The sequence below is a fragment of the Monodelphis domestica genome, chromosome 4, assembly GCF_027887165.1.
Source record: "Monodelphis domestica isolate mMonDom1 chromosome 4, mMonDom1.pri, whole genome shotgun sequence".
Lineage (NCBI taxonomy): Eukaryota > Metazoa > Chordata > Mammalia > Didelphimorphia > Didelphidae > Monodelphis > Monodelphis domestica.
This window is the reverse complement of record NC_077230.1, coordinates 74,196,344-74,221,412: the sequence shown is the minus strand read 5'-3', so window position 1 is coordinate 74,221,412 and position 25,069 is coordinate 74,196,344. Positions and strand designations below refer to the sequence as shown.

The 25,069-nt window shown below is 36.6% G+C and overlaps 1 protein-coding gene across 1 annotated transcript in view; it reads left to right on the top strand.

Annotated features, from left to right (window-relative positions):
- The window catches only part of CD200R1 (CD200 receptor 1), a 43,674-nt gene that overhangs the window by 1,229 nt on the left and 17,376 nt on the right, over window positions 1-25,069 (top strand). Inside the window, exons 2-3 of the mRNA XM_056793461.1 lie at window positions 24,006-24,092; window positions 24,660-24,977. Of these exons, the coding sequence (XP_056649439.1) occupies window positions 24,006-24,092; window positions 24,660-24,977 (405 nt within the window). The remainder of the gene's footprint in view (window positions 1-24,005; window positions 24,093-24,659; window positions 24,978-25,069) is intronic.

Here is a 25,069-nt window from a genome sequence, read left to right as displayed (position 1 = left end):
GAAAAAGCACCAGTAAAAATGCATAGAAATAAAGAAGTTCAAAAGGAGATGCAAGCAGGATAAATTTATTCCTCTCTTGTTAAATATGATATATACTTTAAAAATCCAAACTAAATGCAATAGAACTTCATGGTTTCATGTGTAATCTTTTTTTGTTCTTTTTAATTGAAATATTTTTGATGATTACATTCATAATAAAATGATTTTTAAAATATCATGGGTTTTAAAAATGTTTCTATGCTCCTTTCAGGTTTATAAAATGTTTTTGTTACAATATTCCTGTGGAAGGAGTGCAGGTATTATTATTCTTATTTTACAGATAAGTAAACTGAGATTCAGAGAGATTAAATGATTTGCCCAATGCCCCATACTCAATAAGTTTCAGAATCATCATTTAGTAGGGAAAGGAAATACATCGCAAATAAGAGATTGTTCCATCAACATTTTTTCATAAATTTTGGATTGGTGAATCCTTAATCTATAATATAAGTGTATCTGCAGTATAATCAACAAAATATTTTCTGGATTCTAAATAATAGAGATACTAAAGGACAAATGCTGATAAAATGTTCTTGTAACTTTCTTACAGTGCCCTTTCTACCAGGAACTCTGGGATCTAGTGACAGCGACCTTCTTCATTTGCTTGAATAAAACACTTCATTTTCCTATTCCCTGCAATTTTCTATGATTGTCTCCGCTCTCTGAAATACTCTCCCTCTTCATCTCTGTCTCCTGCTTTCTTCAAGTCCCAGATAAAATTCCACCTTTCCTGATCATCCTGACTTCTAGTGCCTTCCCTTGATCCATTATTTCCAATTTATCCTGTCTGTAGTTTTTCTGCACATAGTTGTTTACATGTTTTCTCTCTCATTAGATTGTGAGTCCTTGAGAGTAGGTGCTGCCTTTTGCTTTGTTTTTTGTAACTCCAGTACTTTGCACAGTACTTGACTCATAGAAGGGTTTAATAAACTCATCTTGCTGCCTTGACTTTTGTTATTTTAGATCTATTAAAGAAAGCTAACAAGAGCTTTGCAAATATTATAGGACCACACCAATGTTGTTTATTATTATTACTAGGGAAATAGACTAGATCTATGATTCCATTGATATAGGAAACTTCTAGGTGAGGAAATTTTCTTTACCTATGTAGGGCAGCACCTTCTTTGCAACTTAAAGAATTTTAAAAGAATGGCCTAGAGCACTGAGAGGATAAATGACTTGCTCAAGGTCACAATGATAATACGGACCAGAGACAGGAGACTAAGTCCTGGCCTTGAGGTTATCTCTCTATTGCCTATATAATATATATCTAATTGTGATTAATAATACATAAAAATAAATGAAATTAATTAATTTGATAGATGCTGTTTAGAGGAACTTGACATAAATTTTAGAAAAAAATGTGAATTGTTGGACAGTTTGGGCTGCTGTTTGGTGCTTGTAGTAACTACGGGACTGCTTTGCCAATGTATATTTCTTTTTCTTTTAAAATGTATTTTATTTATCTATTGAAGTATTCCCCAATTATATAGTTTCAATAATATTTTATTTTCCTCTAATTACATATAAAAACAATTTTAAACATCTATTTAAAAACATTTTGAATCCCATTTTTTCTCTCATTCTTCCCCTCCCTCTCTCTCTAAGACAGTAAGCATTTCTATATAGATTTTACATGTGCAATCATGTAAAACTTTTTTCCATATTAGTCATTTTGTTGAAGAGATCTCAAATAAACAAAAAAAGGCGAAGGAAAGTGAAATATAGTATGTTTTGATCTGTTTTCAGACACCAACGTACATTTATTATATGTGCGCTTTCCTTTTAAGTCCTTGATCGTTAAGAACATCTAATGTTACAGTAGAGTTTTGAAAGAATGAGTGGGAAGTGAAATACATAAATAATTGTGGTAATAGATTGTTCCAAGAATTCCATGACAGTACCGAACTATCATTGCTTATTCGCTAATGACTTTAATTTGAAAGATGCTAGTTTCTTATGACCTGTGTTAATGTAAATATTTTGTTACCCCAAGCAATATGGCAGGTAGTACAGTTGGGTTTTCAACAGGCTGTCTTAAAAGAAAAGGAAAAGTAGTTCTAAGCAGTCATGAATAAAAATTCCTCATATTTTTTACATTTTAATTTATCTAATTTTAACCATCTCAGTTGATAGGCAAGATCATGAAGGAGTTATTCATAAAGTATTGTAATTAGTTTCTCCCTAGGACTAAGTTAAAGTTTCATGTTTCAATTAAGTTCATTATTGCCATTTATGAGTCAGTTATTTTGAAGAGGGCTTGCTTATCTAGAATGTGGGTCATTCTAGGAGACATTTTTTCCTTTTCTTTTTTCCTGGCTAATTCTCATATTCCACTAGAGGTCAGGCAAGTAGCAAGAAAAGGGGGTGAAATCCCATCATATTTGCTATACCAATGAAGTTCTACAGTCTTGTGAGAGATAGGTGACCTAGATTTTTTGAAGGCTAGACTAAATCCAGGGTAAGCTTGGCATTTAGGAAGCTGGTGGACTTGGGAGGATGAATCTGACAATGGTTTCCTTTTTGAGGACCAGTTGGTATAGGTGCATCCCTGGATTGGCTGTAAGCTAGTAAGTATTTTGCTTAGAGTCACTCTTGAAGACTATTAAGCTTTGGAGTCAAAGTTTTTAACCTGAGTTCCTCTGAGTATGTGAACTTGGATAGCAAAAAAAAAAAATACTTTCTTCTTTCAATACAGTTTGGCTTCCTTTGTAATATTAGAAATTGGATTTTTTTTTTTGCATTTAAAATCACTATTCTGAGAAAGAGTCCACAGGCTTCACTGCATTAAGAGTCAATGACATAAGAGGTGAAGAATCTGTGCTTTAGATGGATTCCATGAAGGGAGGTGGTGGTGGTGTTAGAGGATGGGGTCGGGTGAGTCTCCACACTGAAGAAAGAATAGATTTTTGAAATACTAGAAAAAAGTAAACCCCACCAAAGTTAAGTGGCGTAGGGACGGAATAAGAAATCTATTGAGTAAGTATTGACTAAGATAAGAATGTTAAGGTGTCTCTGGGACTGCAGACAAGACAGAGTTCTGTGCCTGAGATGAGAACTTGGAAGCAGGGAAGCAGGCAAAGTTCTGCCAGGTGGTCAGGGTCTTCTGGGAGTTACTGTCTGGCCGCTGGTGAAGACAGACTCACTCAGATCTTGCTCTTTGCTGGTGAGAGGGAAGAGAGAACGCTGTAACCATCTCAAGAGGTTTTCTACTTTCCTGACTGTGAGAATTCATCTTGAAGAAGAAGCTGTCAGATCTGCTGGGTTGGAGAACGGTTTTGAGGGAAGAAAAGACCATAGGCTAGGCTGCTTTGCCTGAACTTTGGGAAACATCTCGGACCTATACTCTGGTCAGTTAGCCTCTGCCATATTGGTCTAACTGACTAGATGCACTTTGAGACACTGTTAACAAATTTAAGTTATTTTATAAGTATTATAGATTAGGTTTTAGTCAATTAGAATGTTTTATGGGTTTTTAGTAAATGTTAAGCAGTTCAGAGTAGCTTCGAGAAACTGAAGACTTTTCCGTGACGTAAGTGTAGAAAAGTGGGTGGAGATTTAATTCCCTTTAGGGTTAAGGCTTTCCTTGTTATTAATCCTTATACTCATATCTGTTAAATATAAATAAAGTGATTTTTATAGAATTATTTAGTCTCCAAGCAGTTATATATTGTCCTAGTGAATGGAAGTCACTCCTGGCTTTCCTTCAGGGAAGAGCTACACAACATTCTCCTTAATAACATCATATATAATCTCAAAACTTCAGTGGTCAAGCAGCCCAAAGCCAACCAGGTCAACTAGTATGTTCGTGGCTGAGCTGGGATTCATACTCAGACCTTCTGATACCAAATGTAAGCCACACTGATTTCTAGCATTTCACTGTGTACATGTCATTGTCCAGTACCTATCCTTTCATCCTTCTCTCAAGTATCAAGAAGGAATCTGTAGGGATCAGCTGGGTGGCTCAATGGATTGAAAGCCAAGTTTGGAGAAAGGTCCTAGGTTCAAATGTGGCCTCAGACACTTCCCAGCTGCGTGACCCTGAGCAAGTCACTTAACCCCCATTGCCTAGCCCTTACCGCTCTTCTGCCTTGGAACCAATATACAGTATTGATTCTAAGATGAAAGGAAAGGGGTTAGAAAAAAGGAATCTGTAAAATAAAAATAATAGTATTGGCATTTAGCTTACAAGGAAACATTTGGTCAACATTAAAGGGCTCTAACTATAAATATGTTATTAAGGTAAAAATGGAGAAGCATGAAGGAACTCACAGTGGACTAATTTATTGATTTGGGGAGAAAATTCACTTCACACTGACATAAAGGAAATCCAATTCAATTAATTTTGGTAATCAAATTAAATAAATCATCTTTCTACATTCTGATCAATGTAAAATCAACCTTAGTGGTGCTGAGTTATGCGAAATCTAATCATTCTTCCTTTGTGACCAATTAACAGATATTTACAGCCTGTCTGGCCCTAGTTAGGGCAGTTGGTAGTCAGGTTAGTCCCTCCATCACAACATAAAAAGAGAGTGGCCAAGGCTTACTACAAATCTTGAGACATCAGGGACTTTAGGGAAGAAAAAATTCAAGAATTAAACTGGTATGTTTCACTAAATGAAATTAAATTATACCTATCTTCAATAAATACCCACTATTTGAATAATTAGTAACATTTCTGAGTTTATGACCGAAATATCCCTGTAGCCTATAAAAAGAAATAAATTAATATATGATGAATCTGAGAATAGTCTAGTTCCAATAACTTCTTTGACTTTTCTCCACTGGGGCTATCCCCTGAGCAAGGGCACTCTAATAAGCCCAAATTAAATATATACTGAACAAAAAGAATAAGAACAAAATCCCACTTTGTTACACTCAGCAGACCATATTTTAGATGAATAATCCTCACATCTCTTTTGAATTACTTACTTAGTTTTAGCTTAAACATTCTCTTTCCCTAGGAATAGCACTTTTTGCTGTCTTTGGACAAATTCTATTTAGAAATAACTGTTAAGTGTGACTTAAAATTGGAAACTGCTCACTCTGTAGTTAAGTTTCCTTCCTTTTTGGAAGTAAGCACTTGGAACTAAAATTCATTCAGTAATTGAAAATTTGACCACAAGTCACGCTGATGAGAAGGGTTAGTTTTAATGTTTCCTTCATTTAGAAAATTTCTTTATATTCTGTCTCTGAAAGTAAACTTTTAATTTGTTTTTTTTCCTATTTGTTCTTCTTGTACAGTAACTTAAAAGTTTACTCTGCAACAAGGGCCATCTATAATGGACTAAAATAAATAGATAAAATTTTAAATCCCTAGAGGGGAAGAGACTTAATAGTAGAGGTAGGGCTGAATGGCTGACACTGGCTAGGTATGGTGAAATGAGTATGAGAATTTAGATCAGAACATTCAGTGGGTCAGTAGGGTCTGAATTACCACTTATCCTCATTATTGGACCATTTACTTTTTAATAATCTTAGGCTTAGAGTAGGATTACATGTTCAACAATCCCCTGGGGGTGCCTTCAAAAATATGATTCTCTTCTATAGTATCCTGAAATGTTTGCCTATCTTCAGCTAGTACACTTGAAAGGTTAAAAAGTCAAAACCTCTTTTACCTCTGTATTCAGTAGTTCATTGAATTTTTAAATTAGGAGGAACTCAGATATCATCTTGTTCAGTCTACTTGTTTTACTGATGAGGAAAGAAGCCTCAAAGTGATTTAGAGACCGTAAGTGGTTAAGTGTCCAAGATTATTTGAAAACAAGTTCAAGAAAATTTGAACGTGAAATTTAGGTCATCTGATTTCTTAACCATTGCTTTGTCTGCTTTATCAGTACATTGGCTCTCTGCATAAATTAATTATCCTGTAAGTATTGGAAAGAATCTCTTTTGTTGGTTATCAGATTTTAACGGTCTTTGGATCATGTCAACAAGAAAAAAGACTACCATAGATGAATCACCTAACCCATATTTCTATTTGACATAAGTATTTCAGTAGAATTATTAAAAATGGATGTACTTTTAATGACATACCAATAAAAGATCTCTAATAATAAATTTCAAATTTATTCCAAAGAGAAAAAAATAGTCATTGCCTTTAAAAAAAAACAAAAACATCTTTTGCCTTCTGTCTTAAAATTGATATCAAGTATTGGATCCAAGCAGAAAAGCTAGAAGGATTAGGCAGTGGGGGTTAAGTGACTTGCTTAGGGACACACAGCTAGGAAGTATCTGAAGCTAGAATTAAATCTAGGACCTCTCTCCTCCAGGCCTGGCTATTTACTTACTGAGCTGATTAGCTGTCTATTGATGTAAAAGAGCTAGTCAGTTGGAATAGTTTTGGGGAAATCGACCTAGGTTTGTTGAGAACCCAGGAAGAATCTCACCCTTTCCAGCTATGCATAACTAGAGGTACAATAAAATAATTGAACCGAAAGATAATAATTTTTTTTTGCATGGTAAGGGACACTGCTCTCTGGGGGGGGGGGGGGGCAGGAGGGCAGCTTCAGTTCCCTAGGGCTCAAGTGACTTTTCTTTTTTTTAGACCTGCTTAGGTAATAATAATAATAATCAATCAGTAGCATTTTGAGACATTCAATTTGATCAGTGGGATACTAGTTGATACTACAGGAAAAATGATCTATATAGCAGGATTTGGTATATTCAGCTTCTACAGGATAAGGGTAGTTCAGTCTAGTTTTGTAATTCATTCTGCAACAGACGGAATGATATAAGGACATTTTATAACAAGGTATCTCTAAAGACCTTTTGTATTGATTGTGAGATGTGGGAAGAGTTGGTACAGGACTGCCTGCATCAAAGAAGGTGCTCCATGAGCAAGGAAGACTCCTAGAAGCACAAAGGACACATGAGCAGTGCAAATCCAGAGCCCCCGCCACCCCAAACGTTTTTAATGACCACTTGTGCCCAATATGTGATAGTGCCTTCCAAACGCTTATTGGGCTGTTTAGTCATGGCTGAACACATGGTATCCTGATTCCAACATCATGATGTCATTGTCATCTAGAACAAAGGATGAACAACATAGGAGAAGAAAGAGATTCAATCAGATTCTATCATCTAGTCATCAGCATGCTGGAGGGGGGTTGTAGTTTCATCAATAGCATGCTCAGGAAAAAAATTGTTTTTTTCTTCTGCCATAATAGATCTAGAAATAAATAAATACAAAAGCATTTGTTAAATACTGACTATGTGTAGGTACCGTGCTAATCAGTGGGAAAAAAATACAAGCAAACCCTCTTTTCAAGGGACTTATTCTCCTAATAGAAGGCAACTCCTATGGGAGTGGAAGCCAAGGAGGAATATTTTGGATAGGGAAGTCAAAATAAATGGCAATTGGAATCATAGGGAATGACTGACACGTCCTTTCCAGGAACAATAGTATTGAATGGATTATTAGCATCAGCCTGAAAAAACACAGAATGACCAAAGCAATTACAATAGAACATATCTTTAATCAGGACAAAGGAGAGAGTTCTCTTGTGGCCTCAGAATCAGATACACACCATACGGCACCAAGCTCTGAGATGCTGAGAACGCTGTCTCTGTGAAAGACACCAATCATGGGAATTTCCTTAGATCTAACTTGGAGTTATATTTCTATGTTAGGGAATATATGAAAGGAAGGACAACTGACCAGTCACAAAGAGAATGGGAAAGAGGTTGAAAGTCTGAAGCTAGGGTACTTGGCAGAGACCTGACACTATAAGAGAAACTAAGCAGATAAAAAGGGGATTTTAGGTTTGACTACATCCACCAGTCCTATCTAGGGTTCAGGATGTGTGCTTGATGGTTTATTGTTCAATCTGGGACAAAGGCCAGTCTGGGAGTTTCTTGAAGTCAAGTTCCCATGTAACAATGCTAAATTCGAGGTTTTATAAAACAAGATTGTCACTATACAGAGATAGCTGGCTAGCGAGGTGGAGTAATTATTAAATACTTAATATAGTCTAGGAATTGTTCTAAGAGCTGGAGTCAGAAAAAGAGATGGGGGAAAGGAGGGAAGAGATGGAGAACAAAAGGTCATGAAATCTACCCTGACCCTTCCAGGATTGCTAAATAAAGCTCCAGAATAATCTAGTACAGTGTAGGAGCTAGTTGAAGACGATTTATTCAACACAACCCAAACATCATTGGACATGGAAACAAAGTCAGTCAAAAGACAGATTTGATCTAAAAGACAATAATTATTCTAGCTCGATGTAGCTGTCCTGACTTACAAAACTGTTGAAATAGTCTTGAGACTATGGGCTAATATACAACATTGCTGTAGATTCATGTGAGGAAGAGATTACTCAAGAGCTAAAATTCAGAGAAGAAGCAACAGATGCCTGCTAAACAGATACTGTAGCCCAACATATGACATTAGAAGCTCTGTCAAATAGCAAATAGCTGAGGTGCAACCGTAGGAGGATAAACTGTCTGGGCCATGGGGGTCCCTTTCCCACCAGTAGCATAGGGGCAGTCTGTGGTAAAGTGTCCTATTGTGTGTGTGTGTATGCGTGTGTGTGTGTGTGTGTGTGTATGCATGCATTTTCCCTTGTTATTTACTTTAGTATTTTATTTAATTAACTATCATTGCTAATTGATATTTCCTCTGTTTGCTCTGGTAAAATGGAAACTTAGAGGGGACACATGAGCTGTGTTTTTTAAAAAATTGATATGGATCCCAAAATATATCTTAAACCTGGGCATGAATCACATTGAAGAGGACACGGGCTGTATAAGTACTAATACAAGACTAGTAGTTGTTCATGGATTACCTAGAAATCCCTCAAAAACTACAAATAGTCTCCGGGTAATACTTTCATACTGTTTTTTTGGATGATATCTAGTTTAGTCTTTTGCACTTAACTTTTGCATCTAAACCCATCATTTAATTATCTCATTAGCTCCAAGAAATGAGTTCCTTTGGTAGCCAACTGTAGCTTATCGTAGGATCTAAAAATTATGCCAGGAAGCTTTCCCAATATGTTCCCTACACCCCCAAGTTAGAAATTTAGGGGATGTAGATGTTAAGTGGGAATTTCAAGTGTTCAGTGAAAGATTTCCTTAATTTATTTTATTTAGTTATTTATGGGATTTGTCTTTTGTTTTTAATGCTAGTTATTTCTACATATAGAAATGTCTCCTGCTCCCTACCCAAAACTGAACCCTTCCTTGTAATGAAGAAAAGTAGTTAAGCAAAAACAATAGATACAGTGACTTTATCTGACGATGTATACAACATTATGCTCTCATGATTCCATTCTATATCCTCTTCTCACTCTATGTTATTTCACTTGGTGATCTCATTAGTTCTTATGGATTCTATTATCATTTCTTTGTTGATAATTCTGACATCTACTTGTTCAGTCCTTACCTCTTTGCTGACTTGACATCTTAAACTGAAAATATTCAAACTGGACTCATTATCTTTCCTCCCCTTTCCAAACCTCTGTTATTGTTCAGGGCAACACAATTCTCCCAGTCACTGAGGCTCAAAGCCTTGTTGTCATCTTTGATTCTTCATTCTTTCTAACCATCCATGTCCAATTTGTTGCCTGTAGAATTTATCCTCTTAACACCTCTTACTTATGTCCCCTTCTCTACCTTGATACTATTGCCACTCTGGTACAGGACCATGTTGCGTTATAACTGGACTATTGCAATAGCTTGTTGATTGGTCTTCTGGTCACAAGTTTCTTCCCACTCTGGTCTATCCTCTATTCAGCTGGCAAAATTATCCATGTCTGATTGTGTCACTATCCTCAATAACCTCCACTGGCCCTCTGTCATATGATCATGTCACTTTCTTACCTAATAAACTCCATTAGCTCCCTATTATCTCCAGAACCAAATATGAAATCATGTATTTGATAAACCCTTTTTAAGTGTCTTTCCCCAACTTTCTAGGTTTCTTATACCTTCTAGCTTCTACCTTCTCCTCCACCCATTTCCATGCAATTTAGGAAGATTGGCTTCCTTCCCTTGAGCAAGATACGACATCTCCTAACTTCTGGTATTTTCTTTGTCCCCCAGGAATAGAAATATTTTCTCTCGTTATCTCTATTTACTGGCATCTTTGGCTTACTTTAAGTATCAGTTAAAATCCTACCTTTCACAGGAAATCTTTCCTAATCCTTCTTAATTCTATTTCCTTCCCTCTGTTGATTATTCCCTGTTTATCCTATATGTAGCTTGTCTATATGTGGTTGTTTTCAGGTTCTCTCCCCTATTAAACTATGAGTGACTTGCAGGCAGGAATTTTATTTTGTTTTTCTTTATATCCTCTGCTCTTAGCAGTGTCTGGTACATAGTAGGCACAGTTATTTAATTAATAAATATCTATTGACTAACATAATTTTTTTCTTTCTGCTAAGAGAAATGTGTGTGATATTATTTACTTTGAGATCATTGTCGTTATTTTCAATTAAGTTTCCTTTAGTTATCTTTTAATTTACTCTGTTGTAGTCATTGTATTTGCTATTATTACAGGTTCCATTTATTTTATCTGAGTTATTTTATACAAATCCCACCATGTTTCTTTGAATTTACCATATTCATAATTTCTAACTATATTTGATTATATTCTTATTTCTGTTGTAACATATAATGATGCTTGTTGATTGACTCACCTACAATAAATTTTTGAAGCATTCTGCAATCAGTAGATACTTATTTGGTGCCTTGTTTTTGTTATATAAAGCTACATTGGAAGTTGGTTTCCAACTTTGACCTTCATTGGCTACGTATAAAGAAATGGGATTCTTGGGCCGAAGATACTGGGTCAAAATATAGTCACTTTTCTTAAGTAATTTCAAATGATTATCCAGTTCAGTTGATCCAATTCACAGTTCTATCAGCAGTATATCTTCTCATTTTTTGTAGCTTTTCAAGGCATGAGGCAAAATCTCTGCATTGTTTACATTTACATTTCTTTTTATTAGTGATTTAGAACATATTTAACATATGGTGGTTGATAATTTATGCTTTTCTGGAAAATGGTTTGTTCGCATTTTTCATTGAGGAGATTTTAAGATTGTTTTTTCAAACACTCACATGCCAGGAAATTTAGAGTAAAGGCTCCCTAGGCACCTCACTTGAGTCAGAGTATATGTTTGCAATAAAAAAAAAATTTGAGAATGTCCAGAAAATATATCACTTGTACATTGTCATAAAATAAAGTTCACTTTAGTATAGAGTTTGAATTTCCTGAGTTTTATGGTACTGATTAAGATCTCAAGCAAAATGTACTTATTACTTGAGATAAGATCTCAGAGCTTAGAATGCTCAGAAAAAAATATGCATTGTGTAAATTTATAAGATTATTAGACTTTCTGTAATGCTTTGACATGTATTATGATTTGTTCATAATAATCTCTCATTGCATACATGCAGGTTAATAAGCATTATTTTTCTTTAACAAAATGAGGACACTTTAATATCTAGATTGATTGAATTGTGCAAATCCAACTTCATGTATAATAAACAGAACTAAGAAAAGAAAATGTGTTCTCTTCTTTTCCTTCACTTATTGTTTAATCTGTAATGATTTATTATTATATTCCAAATACCTTTAATTATTTCTAGAAATTGCTGAATATGTGATTTAATGTTTGAAAGAAGCAGATGTCTGTGATTTATTTGGGAAAAATATAAAAAGGAATAATCATTGGAAAAATCAATGAGGCTCAATCAATGAATAATCAGGAGCCCATTGCCAATTCTAAAATGTCTTGATAAAAACTGAAAAATTATGCTCACCCATTCAAATATTTTTTTCATAATGACAGGAATCAATCAAAGCTTTTGTTAATCATATACAGTGCTAAGCATTGTCCTTAGTGTTGGATATACAAAAAATAAGCAAAAGACAGTCCCTGACCTCCAGGATTTTATAACCTGGGAACTTTTATAATTTATCTGAATATTTTATAATTAATTTGATATTTTTATTCTGTTTTTCTGGGTCAAAAATCAGTTAAATATTTAAATTGTAGAGGAAGATTATGCCTAATTCAATTTCCTTTCTTTTTCTTAAAAAAAAAAAACCTCTTTCCCTTCCTTCTTAGAATCAATATAGCGTGTTGGTTTCAAGGCAGAGAGTGGTGCGGGTTAGGCAACGGAAATTGAGCCACTTGCCCAGGATCACATAGCTAGGAAGTATTTGAGGCCATATTTGAACCCCGGGCTTACCATTATTGGGTCTAGCTCTCAACCACTGAGGCATCTAGCTATCCCACCTGCTCCTATTCAATTTTCTATGGCCATTGGAATATGGACAATCTGATGCTTAGATATTTCTGTAGATCTTTGACCTCATCAGTGCAGATGCCCATGTTCTGCTGTTATGGGCAGGTAAATGATGCCTTTAATTTTTCAGTGTTAGTGTTGTAAACTCCCAGAAAGCAAATGAAACATTTTGATCCACCATGTAAATCTCTGTATGCAGTTCATTAAATGACTACAACATATAAAAGAAAAGCTCTCCAAACAACTGACCTCTGAGTTGATTTAAAAACAACCCACATTACTGGTGCCAGAGAATAGAAATTCGTATATGTTACATATCTAGATGTAACTAATTCTTACAATAGTCCTATGAAAGGAAAAGTCACTGCAGGGTAAATCGTGAGGGCACTCATTAAATGCACTAAAAATGCACTAAAGGAGATGTGAGGGCCCAGAAGTTAAATGTATGCTATTGTATAAATCCAGTACATTAACGTTACCATCAGACAATAAACTCTGTAATATTAAATAATTAAAAGTGCTATATTATGTAACATTTACTTGCTGGTCACATTCCATAATAGAATTATATAGCTCTCGATACCAAAAGAGTCTTCTAAAAATGATCATGCTCAGCCTTCTTCCTTCAAACAGATAAGTTTTGCTCTCTTCATTTTATGAATGAGGCAGCCGAGACCCATCAAGGATAAGTAGCTTACCCAAAGCTACATCGTAAGTGTCCAATTTGGCATCCAATTACAGGGCAGTTTTATAACAATGTTTTATAACAAAGTTAGCCAATTCTTAGGAATTAAAATGAAAATCGTTATTGTGAATATTATTTTTGTTGGCCAAGAATATATGGAAAATGAATAGTAGCAGAGAATAAAAGGATGATAGATGTAACAAAACCTGCTCCAATATTTAAAGATATTTAAATTGGGATTTCAGATTGGAGGTGTAAACAATAAGGGCTTTGCCCCAAGTTTTCATATCTCCAAAGTGAAGAGAGAAATTTTGAATGGGAGAATAAAAACATTTGGGATAAATAGTGCTGTTATATTATCCTGATTTTTAAAAGCCAGTTCAATTGGAAAGAAAATAGGCATCCATAACTTAGAGGATAATTGGAAAGACTATGATCTGAGCATACAATAGAGTATTATTGAACCATAAGAATGACACATAAGAAATTCAGAGATGGCAGAATTTATATGAGTTGTCATAGAGTAAAATAAGCAGATCCCAAAGTTCCTGAAATAATGACTATAACCATGCAAAGGAAAAGAATTCTTGAAGGAAGCCGACCTCTGAGGAAATTATTATTCACTTGTGTCTAACTCTTTGTGACCCCATTTGGGGTTTTCTTAGCAAAGATACCAGAATAGTTTTCCATTTTCTTCTCCAGCTCATGTTAGAGATGAGGAAAAATTGAGGGAACAAAGTTAAGTGACTTACCCAGGACCCCATAGCCAGTATGTGTCTGAGGTCAGATTTGAACTCAGACAGATGAGTCTCTCTGGATCTAGGCTCAACACTCTATCCACTGTATCATTCAACTGCCTGTTTGAGTGAATTTTAAAAAATTCTTAATAAATTATTGGGGCCTCAGAGAGGCTTCTTTCTCATGAGAGAGTAAGCAGACTTCTAGAACTGAATGTTGAATACATCCTCAGATGCAGTGCCTGTATTGAGTTATTTTTTCTTTCTAAATTCTTTTTCTTTGTTATAAGAGAGAGTTCAATCTGGGGCAGGACAATCTGGGGCAGGAGAGGGGCTATTCCCTCCTCTATATCTTGTATGCATCAATAAAAACAATTTTCTAGAAAGGGAAAGCAATAGATTCAAAGATTTAGAGCTCGAAGGTTATTTAGTGCAATCATTTTACTTTGTAAATGAAGAAATTGACAGTCAGAAGGTTTGAGACTTATCCAAGGTTGCACAAGTAGTAAATAGCAAATCTTAGACTTGAACTCAAGTCCTTTGTGCCTAAAGTCAATTGTTTTTCTGCTAAATCACAAATTCTGATGGATGTACCATTGGGTTGAGGAGAAAGAAGAATGGATACCTAATTACTAGAAATCTACCTTGTGCTAAGGCTAACTAAAGTTTATTTGAGGGTTATTATTATTCGGGATGATAATAATTGTTCAGAACGAAAACTAACTCATTCACAAGGCTTTGAATCAGATAATTTAACATGTATAATTAAACTACAGAATAGAGAGCTAAAGTGGGGGATGGGAAATGGCAGATAAAAAAATGTGGAGCCCTCAAGCAGGGGGGAAATAGCAAGCTCAACTTTAGGGAAAAACTGATATTAAATGAGTGGCACAGTACACAAAATTGTTACAGCAGATAAACAAGCAATCTTGGAATAAAGAAGATCTCAGTTCAAATCTAGCCTTAGATATTTACTAGCTGTATAACCCTGGCTAATACACTTAACTCTGTTGCCTCAGTTTCCTCATCTGTCAAATGAGCTGGAGAAAGAAATGGCAAACCACTCCAGTGTCTTTGCCAAGAAAACCCTAGATGGGCCACATCTGAAATAACTGAATGACCACAGACAGTAGTGGCACTAATGAAGCTTACTTTAAAAAAAAGAAATTTCGTGGATTATGAATAGAAAATGATGTTAATTTTATTATTTCATAAAAATGAATGTGTTCATATAAAAAACAAATCATATTGTTCTGTCTGCGAAAAGTTTAATGAGGTCTCATGCATCACTGGTACCAGTTACTAGTCGACAAGGCAGAGAATTTAGGATGATATTTAAAAGTCTCTTAAGGACTCAGCCTGAGGTTTCAACTTCCTCTAAGTGATATAGATGTCAGGAAAGCAATAATAGTAAACATCGTGGTAGCTGAACCAAAAGAGGAGATATCTTGAGATTATGTCAGAGCAATGTAACTTTATCTTTGAGAACTGGCAAATAATTGTGATTATTTTCAAAATTTTATCAGAAAAGGAGTAGAGCAGCTCAGTTTCATTGAAATGGATGTAGCAGTTTGCCTTACTGGAAGAGAGGAAGGAAGGTAGTGATGGGGTTGGGATAGTGATCATTAGACAAACAAAAAAGAAGAAAGAAAAACATCACTGAAACATCTTTTCAATACAAAGAAGAGAGCAAAAGGAAAGTCCTCAGACAAGTAGGACCAACTTGGAAGTCTACCCTAAATTAAGTTTATATTAGAAAGTTTCAAGCCATACATAGTATAGATTAATTATTGCATACAGTCTCAGTCTGTTCTTTACATGTAGAGATATTCAGATCTGTTGATGATCACCAAATTTGTCATCATCAGATCAATGTTTTAGGAAGGAGTTAGAACCATTGGTGTGAAAATTAAAATTAAAAGAAGAAAAGAAAATATATTAGGGCCTCGAGTTTTGAAAATTTCCTATCATAAATCAAAGAATTATGGATCTAGAAGGGCATTTAGAGAATATTTGTGTAGCATCTGGGTACTTCCTTCTGAGAAAACAGACCCCCTAGAATAGATGTTGTTGTTGTTGTTTTGTTGTTTCTGTTGGGTCTGACTCTTCATAACCCCATTTAGAGTTTTCTTGGAATACCTGGAGTGGCTTGCCACTTCCTTCTCTCTAACTCATTTGACAGATGGAGAAACTAAGGCAAACAGGGTTAAAAGACTTGCTTGGGGTCACATAGCTACTGTTTGAGGCCAGATTTGAAGACAGGAAGATGAGTCTTCCTGACTCCAGACCTGGCACTCTATCCTCTATGCTACTCAGCTGCCTCCCTAAGAATAGACACCTGAGGTTTATGGTACTCTGTGGGTTTGAATCCCCCCACAAACTACAGATCATAAGCCTTTACTGATGTGGTTTACTTTTTCTTTTAGTCAGCTAGAGGACACAACTGGTTCCAAGTAAAGTCATTTAATGAAATAGTAAGAAAACTCACATTAGAATATTCTCCCATAAATCCTATATGCACTCTTCTACAAATATAGAGACCACTTGTTAGAACCATCCATCCATCCTGCCAGTAGTTAGGTATAGTTCCTTGAATCTCTTCTTAAAATGCAGACTGAAATCTTCTTAACCTTGCCCACCAAAGAAGGCTAAATGGACTAAGCCTCCATATTAAGTTTAAATCTTTGCTTTTCTTATTGCAAAATCTAGGGACAAAATGAGAGATTCTGGATAGTCAAAATTCTCATCTTATTTATAATAGCCCAGGTGATCCCACTCTTAGTGTTTCCCTAAAAAGCCTCTCAATCAACACCTGTAAGTGAATCAAAAAATGGCTCAGGGTGGCTAGGTAGTGTAGTGGATAGAGTACTCTCTCTGGAGTCAGGAAGACTCATCTTCCTTAGCTCAGTTCTGACCTCAGAAACTAGCCATGTGACCCTAGGCAAGTCACTTAAAAATGCTCGACTCAGTTTCCTCATCTATCAAATGAGTTAGAGAACGAAATGGCAAACCACTCTACTATCATTGTCAAAAGAACTCCAAATGGGGTCACAGAGTCAGACAGGACTAAAACCCTGAACCATATAAAGCTTTTTCCATAAGTGGATTTAAAAGTAGTAAAAGTCTTGTGAGGTAGTTAGGGTTAACTAATACCTGCTCTTGTCTGGCAAATAGCAAAAAACTCTAGGCACGTAATGATAACCCAGAATAATCCAGGCTGTAATTTCAATTAGTGCCAATTTTTGGATTGGGAATTGGTATAGAGAAAATGGACTTTACTGGATCTTTCTTTTTAGTAATGCTAACAAGATAATATAGCTTTTCTTGTATTTAGAAGAAATAGCTAGTGACTCAGAAGGAAGTGATGTGCTATTTCTGATGACCATCTTTGCCACGATGTGAACACCTCAATTATGGAAGTCTCTGCAGTGTCAGGTTTTGCAGAGTCATGTCTGTTCAAGGCCCATAATGTGGGTGGTATGCTCTTGTTTAGGCATATGATAATGAAAATTTTGGAAAGGAAAATTTTAGTGCTCAAAGTGAGTCAGAAGTTTCATTAGTACTAAAGTAAGAAAGTGAAATGCTTCTCATTATGACTTTGTCCTAAACAGTCTCTCTCTCTCTCTCTCTCTCTCTCTCTCTCTCTCTCTCTCTCTCTCTCTCTCTCTCTCTCTCTCTCTCTCTCTCTCTCTCTCTCTCTCTCTCTCTGTCTCTCTCTCTCTCTCTCTCTCTGTCTCTCTCTCTCTGTCTCTCTCTCTGTCTCTCTCTCTCTCTCTGTCTCTGTCTCTCTCTGTCTCTCTGTCTCTCTGTCTCTCTCTCTCTCTCTGTCTCTCTCTCTCTGTCTCTCTCTCTGTCTCTCTCTCTCTCTCTCTCTGTCTCTGTCTCTGTCTCTCTCTCTCTCTCTCTCTCCTCTCTCTCTCTCTCTCTCTCTCTCTCTCTCTCTCTCTCTCTTTCTCCCTTCCTCTTTCTCCTCCTCTCTCTGTCTCTGTCTCTGTCTTTTTTTTTCTCTCTCTCACTCCTATAGTTTTCAGTTTTGTGGGGTTATTTTTAGACATTATCGTGCGGGCTTACTATTTCTAATACATATTTTTTAACAAGTATTTTTGTGGAATTTTCAAAGCAACAATTCAAAGAAAATTCTAGAGAATTTATAGCTATATTATTGACAAATTGATGGATAAAATGGATCATACATGTAGTTCTTGAAGGACCTAGAGGCCATCTTATTCGGCCCTCTCATTTTACAGTAAAGGAATGAAAGACTAGAGAATTTAAGTTATTTGTCCAAAGTCACATGGCAAGTAATAGAACTAGAATCAAATTGAGTTTTCTGGCTCCAAATTATGTGCTTTTTTGGTACTATATGTGATCGTGTTACTAAAACAATGGTTAAAATTAAGCTAAAAAGGGAGCAACTCAGTAACAGTCGATAGAGTATCAGGCCTGGAGATGGGAGGTCCTGGGTTCAAATGTGACCTCAGATACTCCTAGCTCTGTGACCCTGTGCAAGTCACTTGACCCCAATTGCCTACTCTTCTGCCTTAGTATCAATTCTAAGACAGAAAGTAAAAGTTTAAAAAATTAAAATAAAGGGAATGCAAAAGTTAAGGTGGAAAGAGAATAGACCAGGAGTCATGAGATTTATTTTCCCCATTTTTGTTCTGAAATGAAAGTTATATGATTTGGGGTAACTCTCTGGGACACTTTCTACATCTGTAAAACAGAGATACTATATTATCTCAAAAGTCTCTTTCAGCTCTAACATTCTATGATTCTTTTTTTTAAAATTATTTATTTTGATAAAAATTTTATTTAGCCAATTTAGAACATTATTCCTTGGTTACAAGAATCATATTCTTTCCCTCCCTCCCCTCCCCACCCCTTCCTGTAGCCAACGCACAATTCCACTGGGTATTACATGTGTCCTTGATCAGAACCTATTTCTATGTTGTTGGTATTTGCATTAGGATGTTCACCCAGAATCTATATCCCCAGCCAGATCCCCACGACCCATGTAATCAAGCAGTTGTTTTTCTTCTGTGTTTTTACTCCCACAGTTTTTCCTCTGAATGTGGATAGTGTTCTTTCTCATATGTTCCTCAGAATTGTCCTGGATCACTGCATTGCCACTAGTGGAGAAGTCCATTACATTCGATTGTGCCACAGTGTAGCCATCTCTGTGTATAATGTTCTCCTGGTTCTGCTCCTCTCACTCTGAATCAATTCCTGGAGGTCATTCCAGTTCACATAACATTCTATGATTCTAAGTAAAGCACAAAGAACAAATGTTATAGAATATTTAAAAGAAGAAAGATGTTCACAAATGGAGTTAGAATTTCTTTACTATTATGTTGATCTTTTGTAAGTTAACAACCATAATACCCCATAATATCTAGTGTTAGGCATGTAGATATACAACGTTAACTCCAGAACCAAAGGTTGAGCAGCTGCCCCTTGGAACACAAATTTGGAGTTTAATAGTGGTGATGTATATACATAAGTCATTTGACAAAAGCAATTCCTAACTACAGAAATGCCTTTCCTCCACCTTATTTAGTCCTTTCTGTGACAGTAGCCCTCCCTTGAGTTCATAATTGGCTTTCTTCACTGCCACCCTGGAAGCAATAGCCTCCCTAGAATGATAGCCTCTCTGTACCTGTTTAGAAGTCTTGTCTCTGTGCTCTTAGGATGTGGAGTCTCCTAAAGGTTGATTAACTTCCTCTTCAAGTAATATGGTTGATGGTGAGGAAGAAAGAAATTTTCTCCTTCCTGCCACTCCCCAGCCAAATGCATCTCTCTCTCCATCACTTCTTACTCTCAGTTTGAAACTCCTTCCAAACGTGGGGGGCTTGGCTAATGAAAGCTAAGCCTCCAGGAACACATAGACAATTTGTTTTCTCAACCAGTTATTTTGTTCCCCTTATTGGAGATCTGTTCATGAAAATACACTGAGTATTGCTACATTTTTTTAACAGTGAGTTTAATACCTCATTACATCAACATCTCATGATTACATTTTGAGCTAGGAAGAGGAGGAGTTTCAGACACTACTGGTATTCTTCTGAAGGATACTATTTTAAAGGCATTCTCTTTAATAACACGTATTTGGTATTTCTGTGTTTTAGGTGTTGAGATTAGACTCATAGTAGACAATCTTATCTAGGACCCCAATATAACAGATGGAAAAACTGATATATATACTTTCAGTGATTTGACTAAAGTCATAACAATTAACCTAAGGCTTTCATTCTTCCTCAGATTATCTATAACCTTTTTAATTGATCTTTTCCTTCTTTGATAATGCTCATAGTACCATAATGGGAGTTGAGAGTTTAAGAGATTGAGTATTTTTCTGATTTGTTGCCATATTGTTTTCTAGAAATTTCTCTCAATTTGCTATCTCTTTCTCACCCCGTTAGTTAGTCAACAAACATTTGTTAAACATTTGCTAAATATTTGTTTACTGTGTAGGACTACAAATAAAGGCAAAGCAGTCTCTGTCCTCAAGAGACTTTCTATTGGGGGAGACTATGTATAAATAACTGGAGAAATACAAGATATATACAGAAGAGAAGGGATAGCTAGGGAGCACAGTGTGTAGAATGCCAGGTCTGGAATTGGGAAGACTCATTTTCCTGAATTCAAAGTTAGCCTTGTATACTTACTAACTGTGTGGTCTTGGACAAGTCAATTAACCCTGTTTGCCCCAGGTTCCTCATCTGTTAAATGAGTTGGAGAAGGAAATGGCAAACCGCTCCAGTATCTTTGCAAAGATAACTTCAAATGAGGTCACAAAGAGATGGACATGACTAAAAGGACCGAACAGCCTTAGGGAGGATGGCCCTAGCATTTGGGGGCATGAGGGAAGAAGCCTTGTGCAGAAGGTGGCATTTAAAAGGAATCTTGACAGAAGTCAGAAGAGCTGTAAGTCAGAGGTGAGGGAATGGAGCATTCTAGGCATGAGGGATGATCAGGGAAAAGGCACAGAGATCTTTGCTTTAGGAAAATCACTTTGGCAGATGAGTGGAGGACAGATTAGAATGGGGAAGAGACATGAGGCAAAGAGAACGATGGCTATTGCAATAGTCTGGGTAGAGGGTGCTGAGGGACAAGCTAGGGGGGTGGATGTGTGAGTAGAGAGATGTATCCTGGAGATGTGGTGAAGGCTCAAAATGACAAGATGCTAAGTGAATTGTATATGCGGTAGGGTGTGCAGGAGAGAGAAATCAAGACTGGCATTAAGGTTGTAGTCTTTGTGCCTGGGAGCGTGGGGGTGTGTTTGACAGTGAAAGGAAAGTTTGGAAGTTTGGGCGAAGGGGTAAGTTGAACTTTGAATGTGTTGAGTTTGAGATGGCTGACTGTTATTGGTGATTGGGGACTGTAACTCAGAAGAGACTGCCCTCCCCCTATAAGGATGTAAGGGTAGATATGGGAACCTTCTGTGCTCAGATAACCCTGACTCCATGGGAGTTGATGAGCTCCCCAAGCTAAGTAATCTAGAGAGAAAAGAGAGGAGGACCCAGGATATACACACCACTAATTGGCATGGCATGGATGAAGAACCAGCAAAGAAGACTAAGAAGGAGAGATCAGACAGAGAGGAAAACCAGAAAAGAATTGTGGCTTATAAAGCTAGAGAGGAAAGAGAATCTGGGAAGAGAAGGTGATCCACAGTGACAAATACTGCACCTGGATTGAGAAAGTGGAGGATTGGGCATAAGCTATTGGATTGTCGAGGTATATACAACAATGAGGTACAATATAACAAGGAGCCCTGCCACTTAAATATAAGTTGAGAAAAAAAAAAGTTTGACCTCACCAAATAACTTAGTGCTAAAGGTAGCACAGTTTTAGAGATACACAGGGATTGATTTCCTAATTTTTTTTTAACTCTTACCGTCCGTCTTGGAGTTGTATTGGCTCCAAGGCAGAAGAGTGGTAAGAGCTAGGCAATGGAGGTAAAGTGACTTGCCCAGGGTCACACAGATAGGAAGTGTCTGAGGTCAGATTTGAACCTAGGACCTCCCGTCTCTAGGCCTGGATCTCAATCCACTGAGCTACCCAGTTGCCCCCTATTTCCTAAATTTCTGAAATTTTGAAAGAACTAAAAATATCATATATGTTTTTACAAAACAAAAGTTACTAAGAAATTACCAATTATTGACTGATGACTATGCCTTCTCACATCTACTTCTTGGAAACCTCAAGCTTTAACTCAAATTCAAGTTCCTTGTAGAGGACTCTGATAGTCAACAGTCAATGTATTTGTTTATGTCTATCTTTATCTTTATGTCTATAATTTTTTGTTTATTATCTATATCTCTCCTATTTTCATCTGTTTTCATGTAGCAGAATATGGGTTGAAGTCAAGGACTCCTTTTTGTATTTATATCCCTAGCACTTAGCACAGAAATGGGTACATGCTCAGTGTTTAATAACTCCTTATTGATTGATTAGTTGATCCACATATACCTACTTTTAAAAAGCCCATTACACTCTTAGAATCAACACTGCATATTGGTTCCAACACAGAAGAGGGGTAAGGGCTAGGCAATGTTGGTTAAGTGACCTGTAGGAAGTGTCTGAGGCCAGATTTGAAACTAGGACCTCCTGTCTTTGGGCCTGGATCTCAATCCCCTCAGCCATCTAGCTGACCCCCAAATACCTAACTTTCATAGAAAATCTTTGTGAATTCAGTCTGTACATAATTGAGGGTATCCTTGATGAAAATATGAGAAAGGAACAGACTTTTACAGATAATTTGCTACAGAAATATATATCTTCATACAAAAACATGAGAAAAGTAGGGAATATAAAATCCCACTGTATCTTGTTTGTTGATCACTAAAAACAAAAAGGCAAATATTTGACTTGGTAGAAAAAAATGCAGCCTTAAAAGAACTATTGCAATTCAATTTTCATTTGAGTCAATCAAATTTGATTCAAATGAAGGATCAGTTATTTTTTTAAAAATTGTTTTCAGTTCCAATTCTCTCCCTCCACTCACTGAGAAGGCAAGAAATATAATACCCATTTCTTATTCATATAAAATCATGTAAAACATATATCTACATGTTGTGGAAAAAAAAGGAAAATGAAATGAAACTACATGTTTTGACCTGTGTTTAGAGTTCTTCAGTTTTCTTTCTCTGGCGGTGAATGACATTTTTCATCAAGAGTCCTTTGGAATTGTGGATCATTGTATGGATCAGAGTAGCTAAGCCTTTCCTAGTTGATTATTGTTATAGTGTTGTACAATGGTATGCCAGTACATTCATACACCAGAATTTGATCAAACATTCTACAGTAGATGATCACCCATTTTCCACGTTTTGTTCTCACAAAAGCCATATGTAGCTTAGCCCACTCTCTTTCAATTTTTGACCTGTTGGTACACTGGGCTGACCATTTGCTATATGCCACATTCCAGACAGAAGGCATTTTCCCATTTGATTTGTCCTGTGTGAAATCTTAGGCTAATCTGTTTGGTGTTTCTGTGAATCTAATTTCATCACACAATATTCATAACTAAAAATTTCTTTAAAAGAGAATAAAACCTGTATTCCAGAATTTGAAATTTAATTCTAAAAATATATTGATTGCTCGATGTGATTAGCATATTGATTTTAATTTACTTGGAGGCAAATATAACTGAAAGCAAAGTCCCATCCTAATATCATGTGTATTAGTAGAAGGGATGTGAGAAGCACTGGCATTTATTGAAATTGGAATTGATATCACATTGTGAGTGGGGAAAAGATACTTCGCAGTCAGCCTTCAGTTCACCTTTCCATTTCTATTTAATGTTGTTCTTTACACATTATTCATTTCGGCCAAATTGAACTGAGTTGTTTTCTGGACTTTTCATTCTATCACCCTCCTGGTATGTTTGCCCAAGCCCAATGTCAGAAATGCACTTCCTCCTTATGTGTGCCTCTTGGAATTTTCATCTTGAGTTTAAGGCTCAGTTGACTGAACAGTTTTCTCTGATCTCTCTAGTTACGTGTGCTCCACTTGTATTTACTTTTCTGTGTGTGCTTTATAGCCCTTGTGGAATTGTTTTTGGTCATGGCATTTCTTTAATATGCTTGTTTGAATAAGTTGAATTTAAAAGCAAAAGGGGCTCATTTTGGTGGACTTTGAGGTGTTTCTTAGGGCTAAACTTCCTTGTTTCCATGACCTCACTTGCAGTTACGTTCCAAAAATCATCTGAAAATTATGAAAATAAAAGTGATTTTTTTTAATTAAGGAAGATGCATCAATATGTTTTATTTCCTTTTCAGAATCTAAAAACACACGAACTATGGCTGCTCAGGCTCCATCAAGCAACACTTCAACTACACAGATGTCTCAACAAATCAGCACCAAAGGTAAAACTCTTTCTTTAGTAGTGTGGTGGTGAGGTGCACACATCGGGACTGCAGATCTCCTGTGCAGCAGGGTCCCATGTCTTCCTCCTTCTTTCCTTCTTTCTCCTTTTCCTTTCTCCCCCTTTTCCTTCTTCCTCCCTTTCTCTTCTCCTCCCCTTCCTATTATTTCTCCTCCTCCTCCTTCTCTTCCTTTTTTCCTTCCTCCTCCTCCTCCTCCTCCTCCTCCTCCTCCTCCTCCTCCTCCTCCTCCTCCTCCTCCTCCTCCTCCTCCTCCTCCTCCTCCTCCTCCTCCTCTCCTTTTCCTTTCTCCCCCTTTTCCTTCTTCCTCCCTTTCTCTTCTTCTCCTCCCCGTCCTATTCTTTCTCCTCCTCTTTCTGGGGGGGGAGGGGGAATGATTTGGTAGGGTACAAGTGCTCCCACTTTGGGATTTTTTCCAAATGTTCATTCCATAAATGTGTATGTTTATAGAGATTGGAGTTAGATCAGGAGCAGGCACAGCCTTAAACTGGTTCTGTGGGAGGGGCTGCTGGAGAAAAGTCTTTAAGATTCTCTTGTTTTTATGCCTAGAGACCTACAATATGTCTGCACAGGTGGATACCAAGACTGTCCTCTCCTGCTATATTCACCAAATAAAACACCTAGTAATGTTAAACTGGCAAATACTCCTTAGGGACACAGTTCCCTGTATCATTGCTTATAGAAAAGACACGAATGAAACCAAGGAAACAAACTGCTCTGGTGAAGGAATAAACTGGGAATCCAGAGCTGACTGGGACCATGAGCTTCGGATAAACCCAGTGACTATCGCGAATGATGGAGATTACAAATGTGAATTTGTAACGCCTGAAGGGAATTTCGAACGTTTTTATCACCTCAGTGTGGTGGGTAAGGAGCAGCTTCTGTCCCGTTATTGTGGGTAACCAAATCCAGGACTGGAAGACAGGTAACTTTCTCAAAGCTTCTAGCTTTCCTTTATG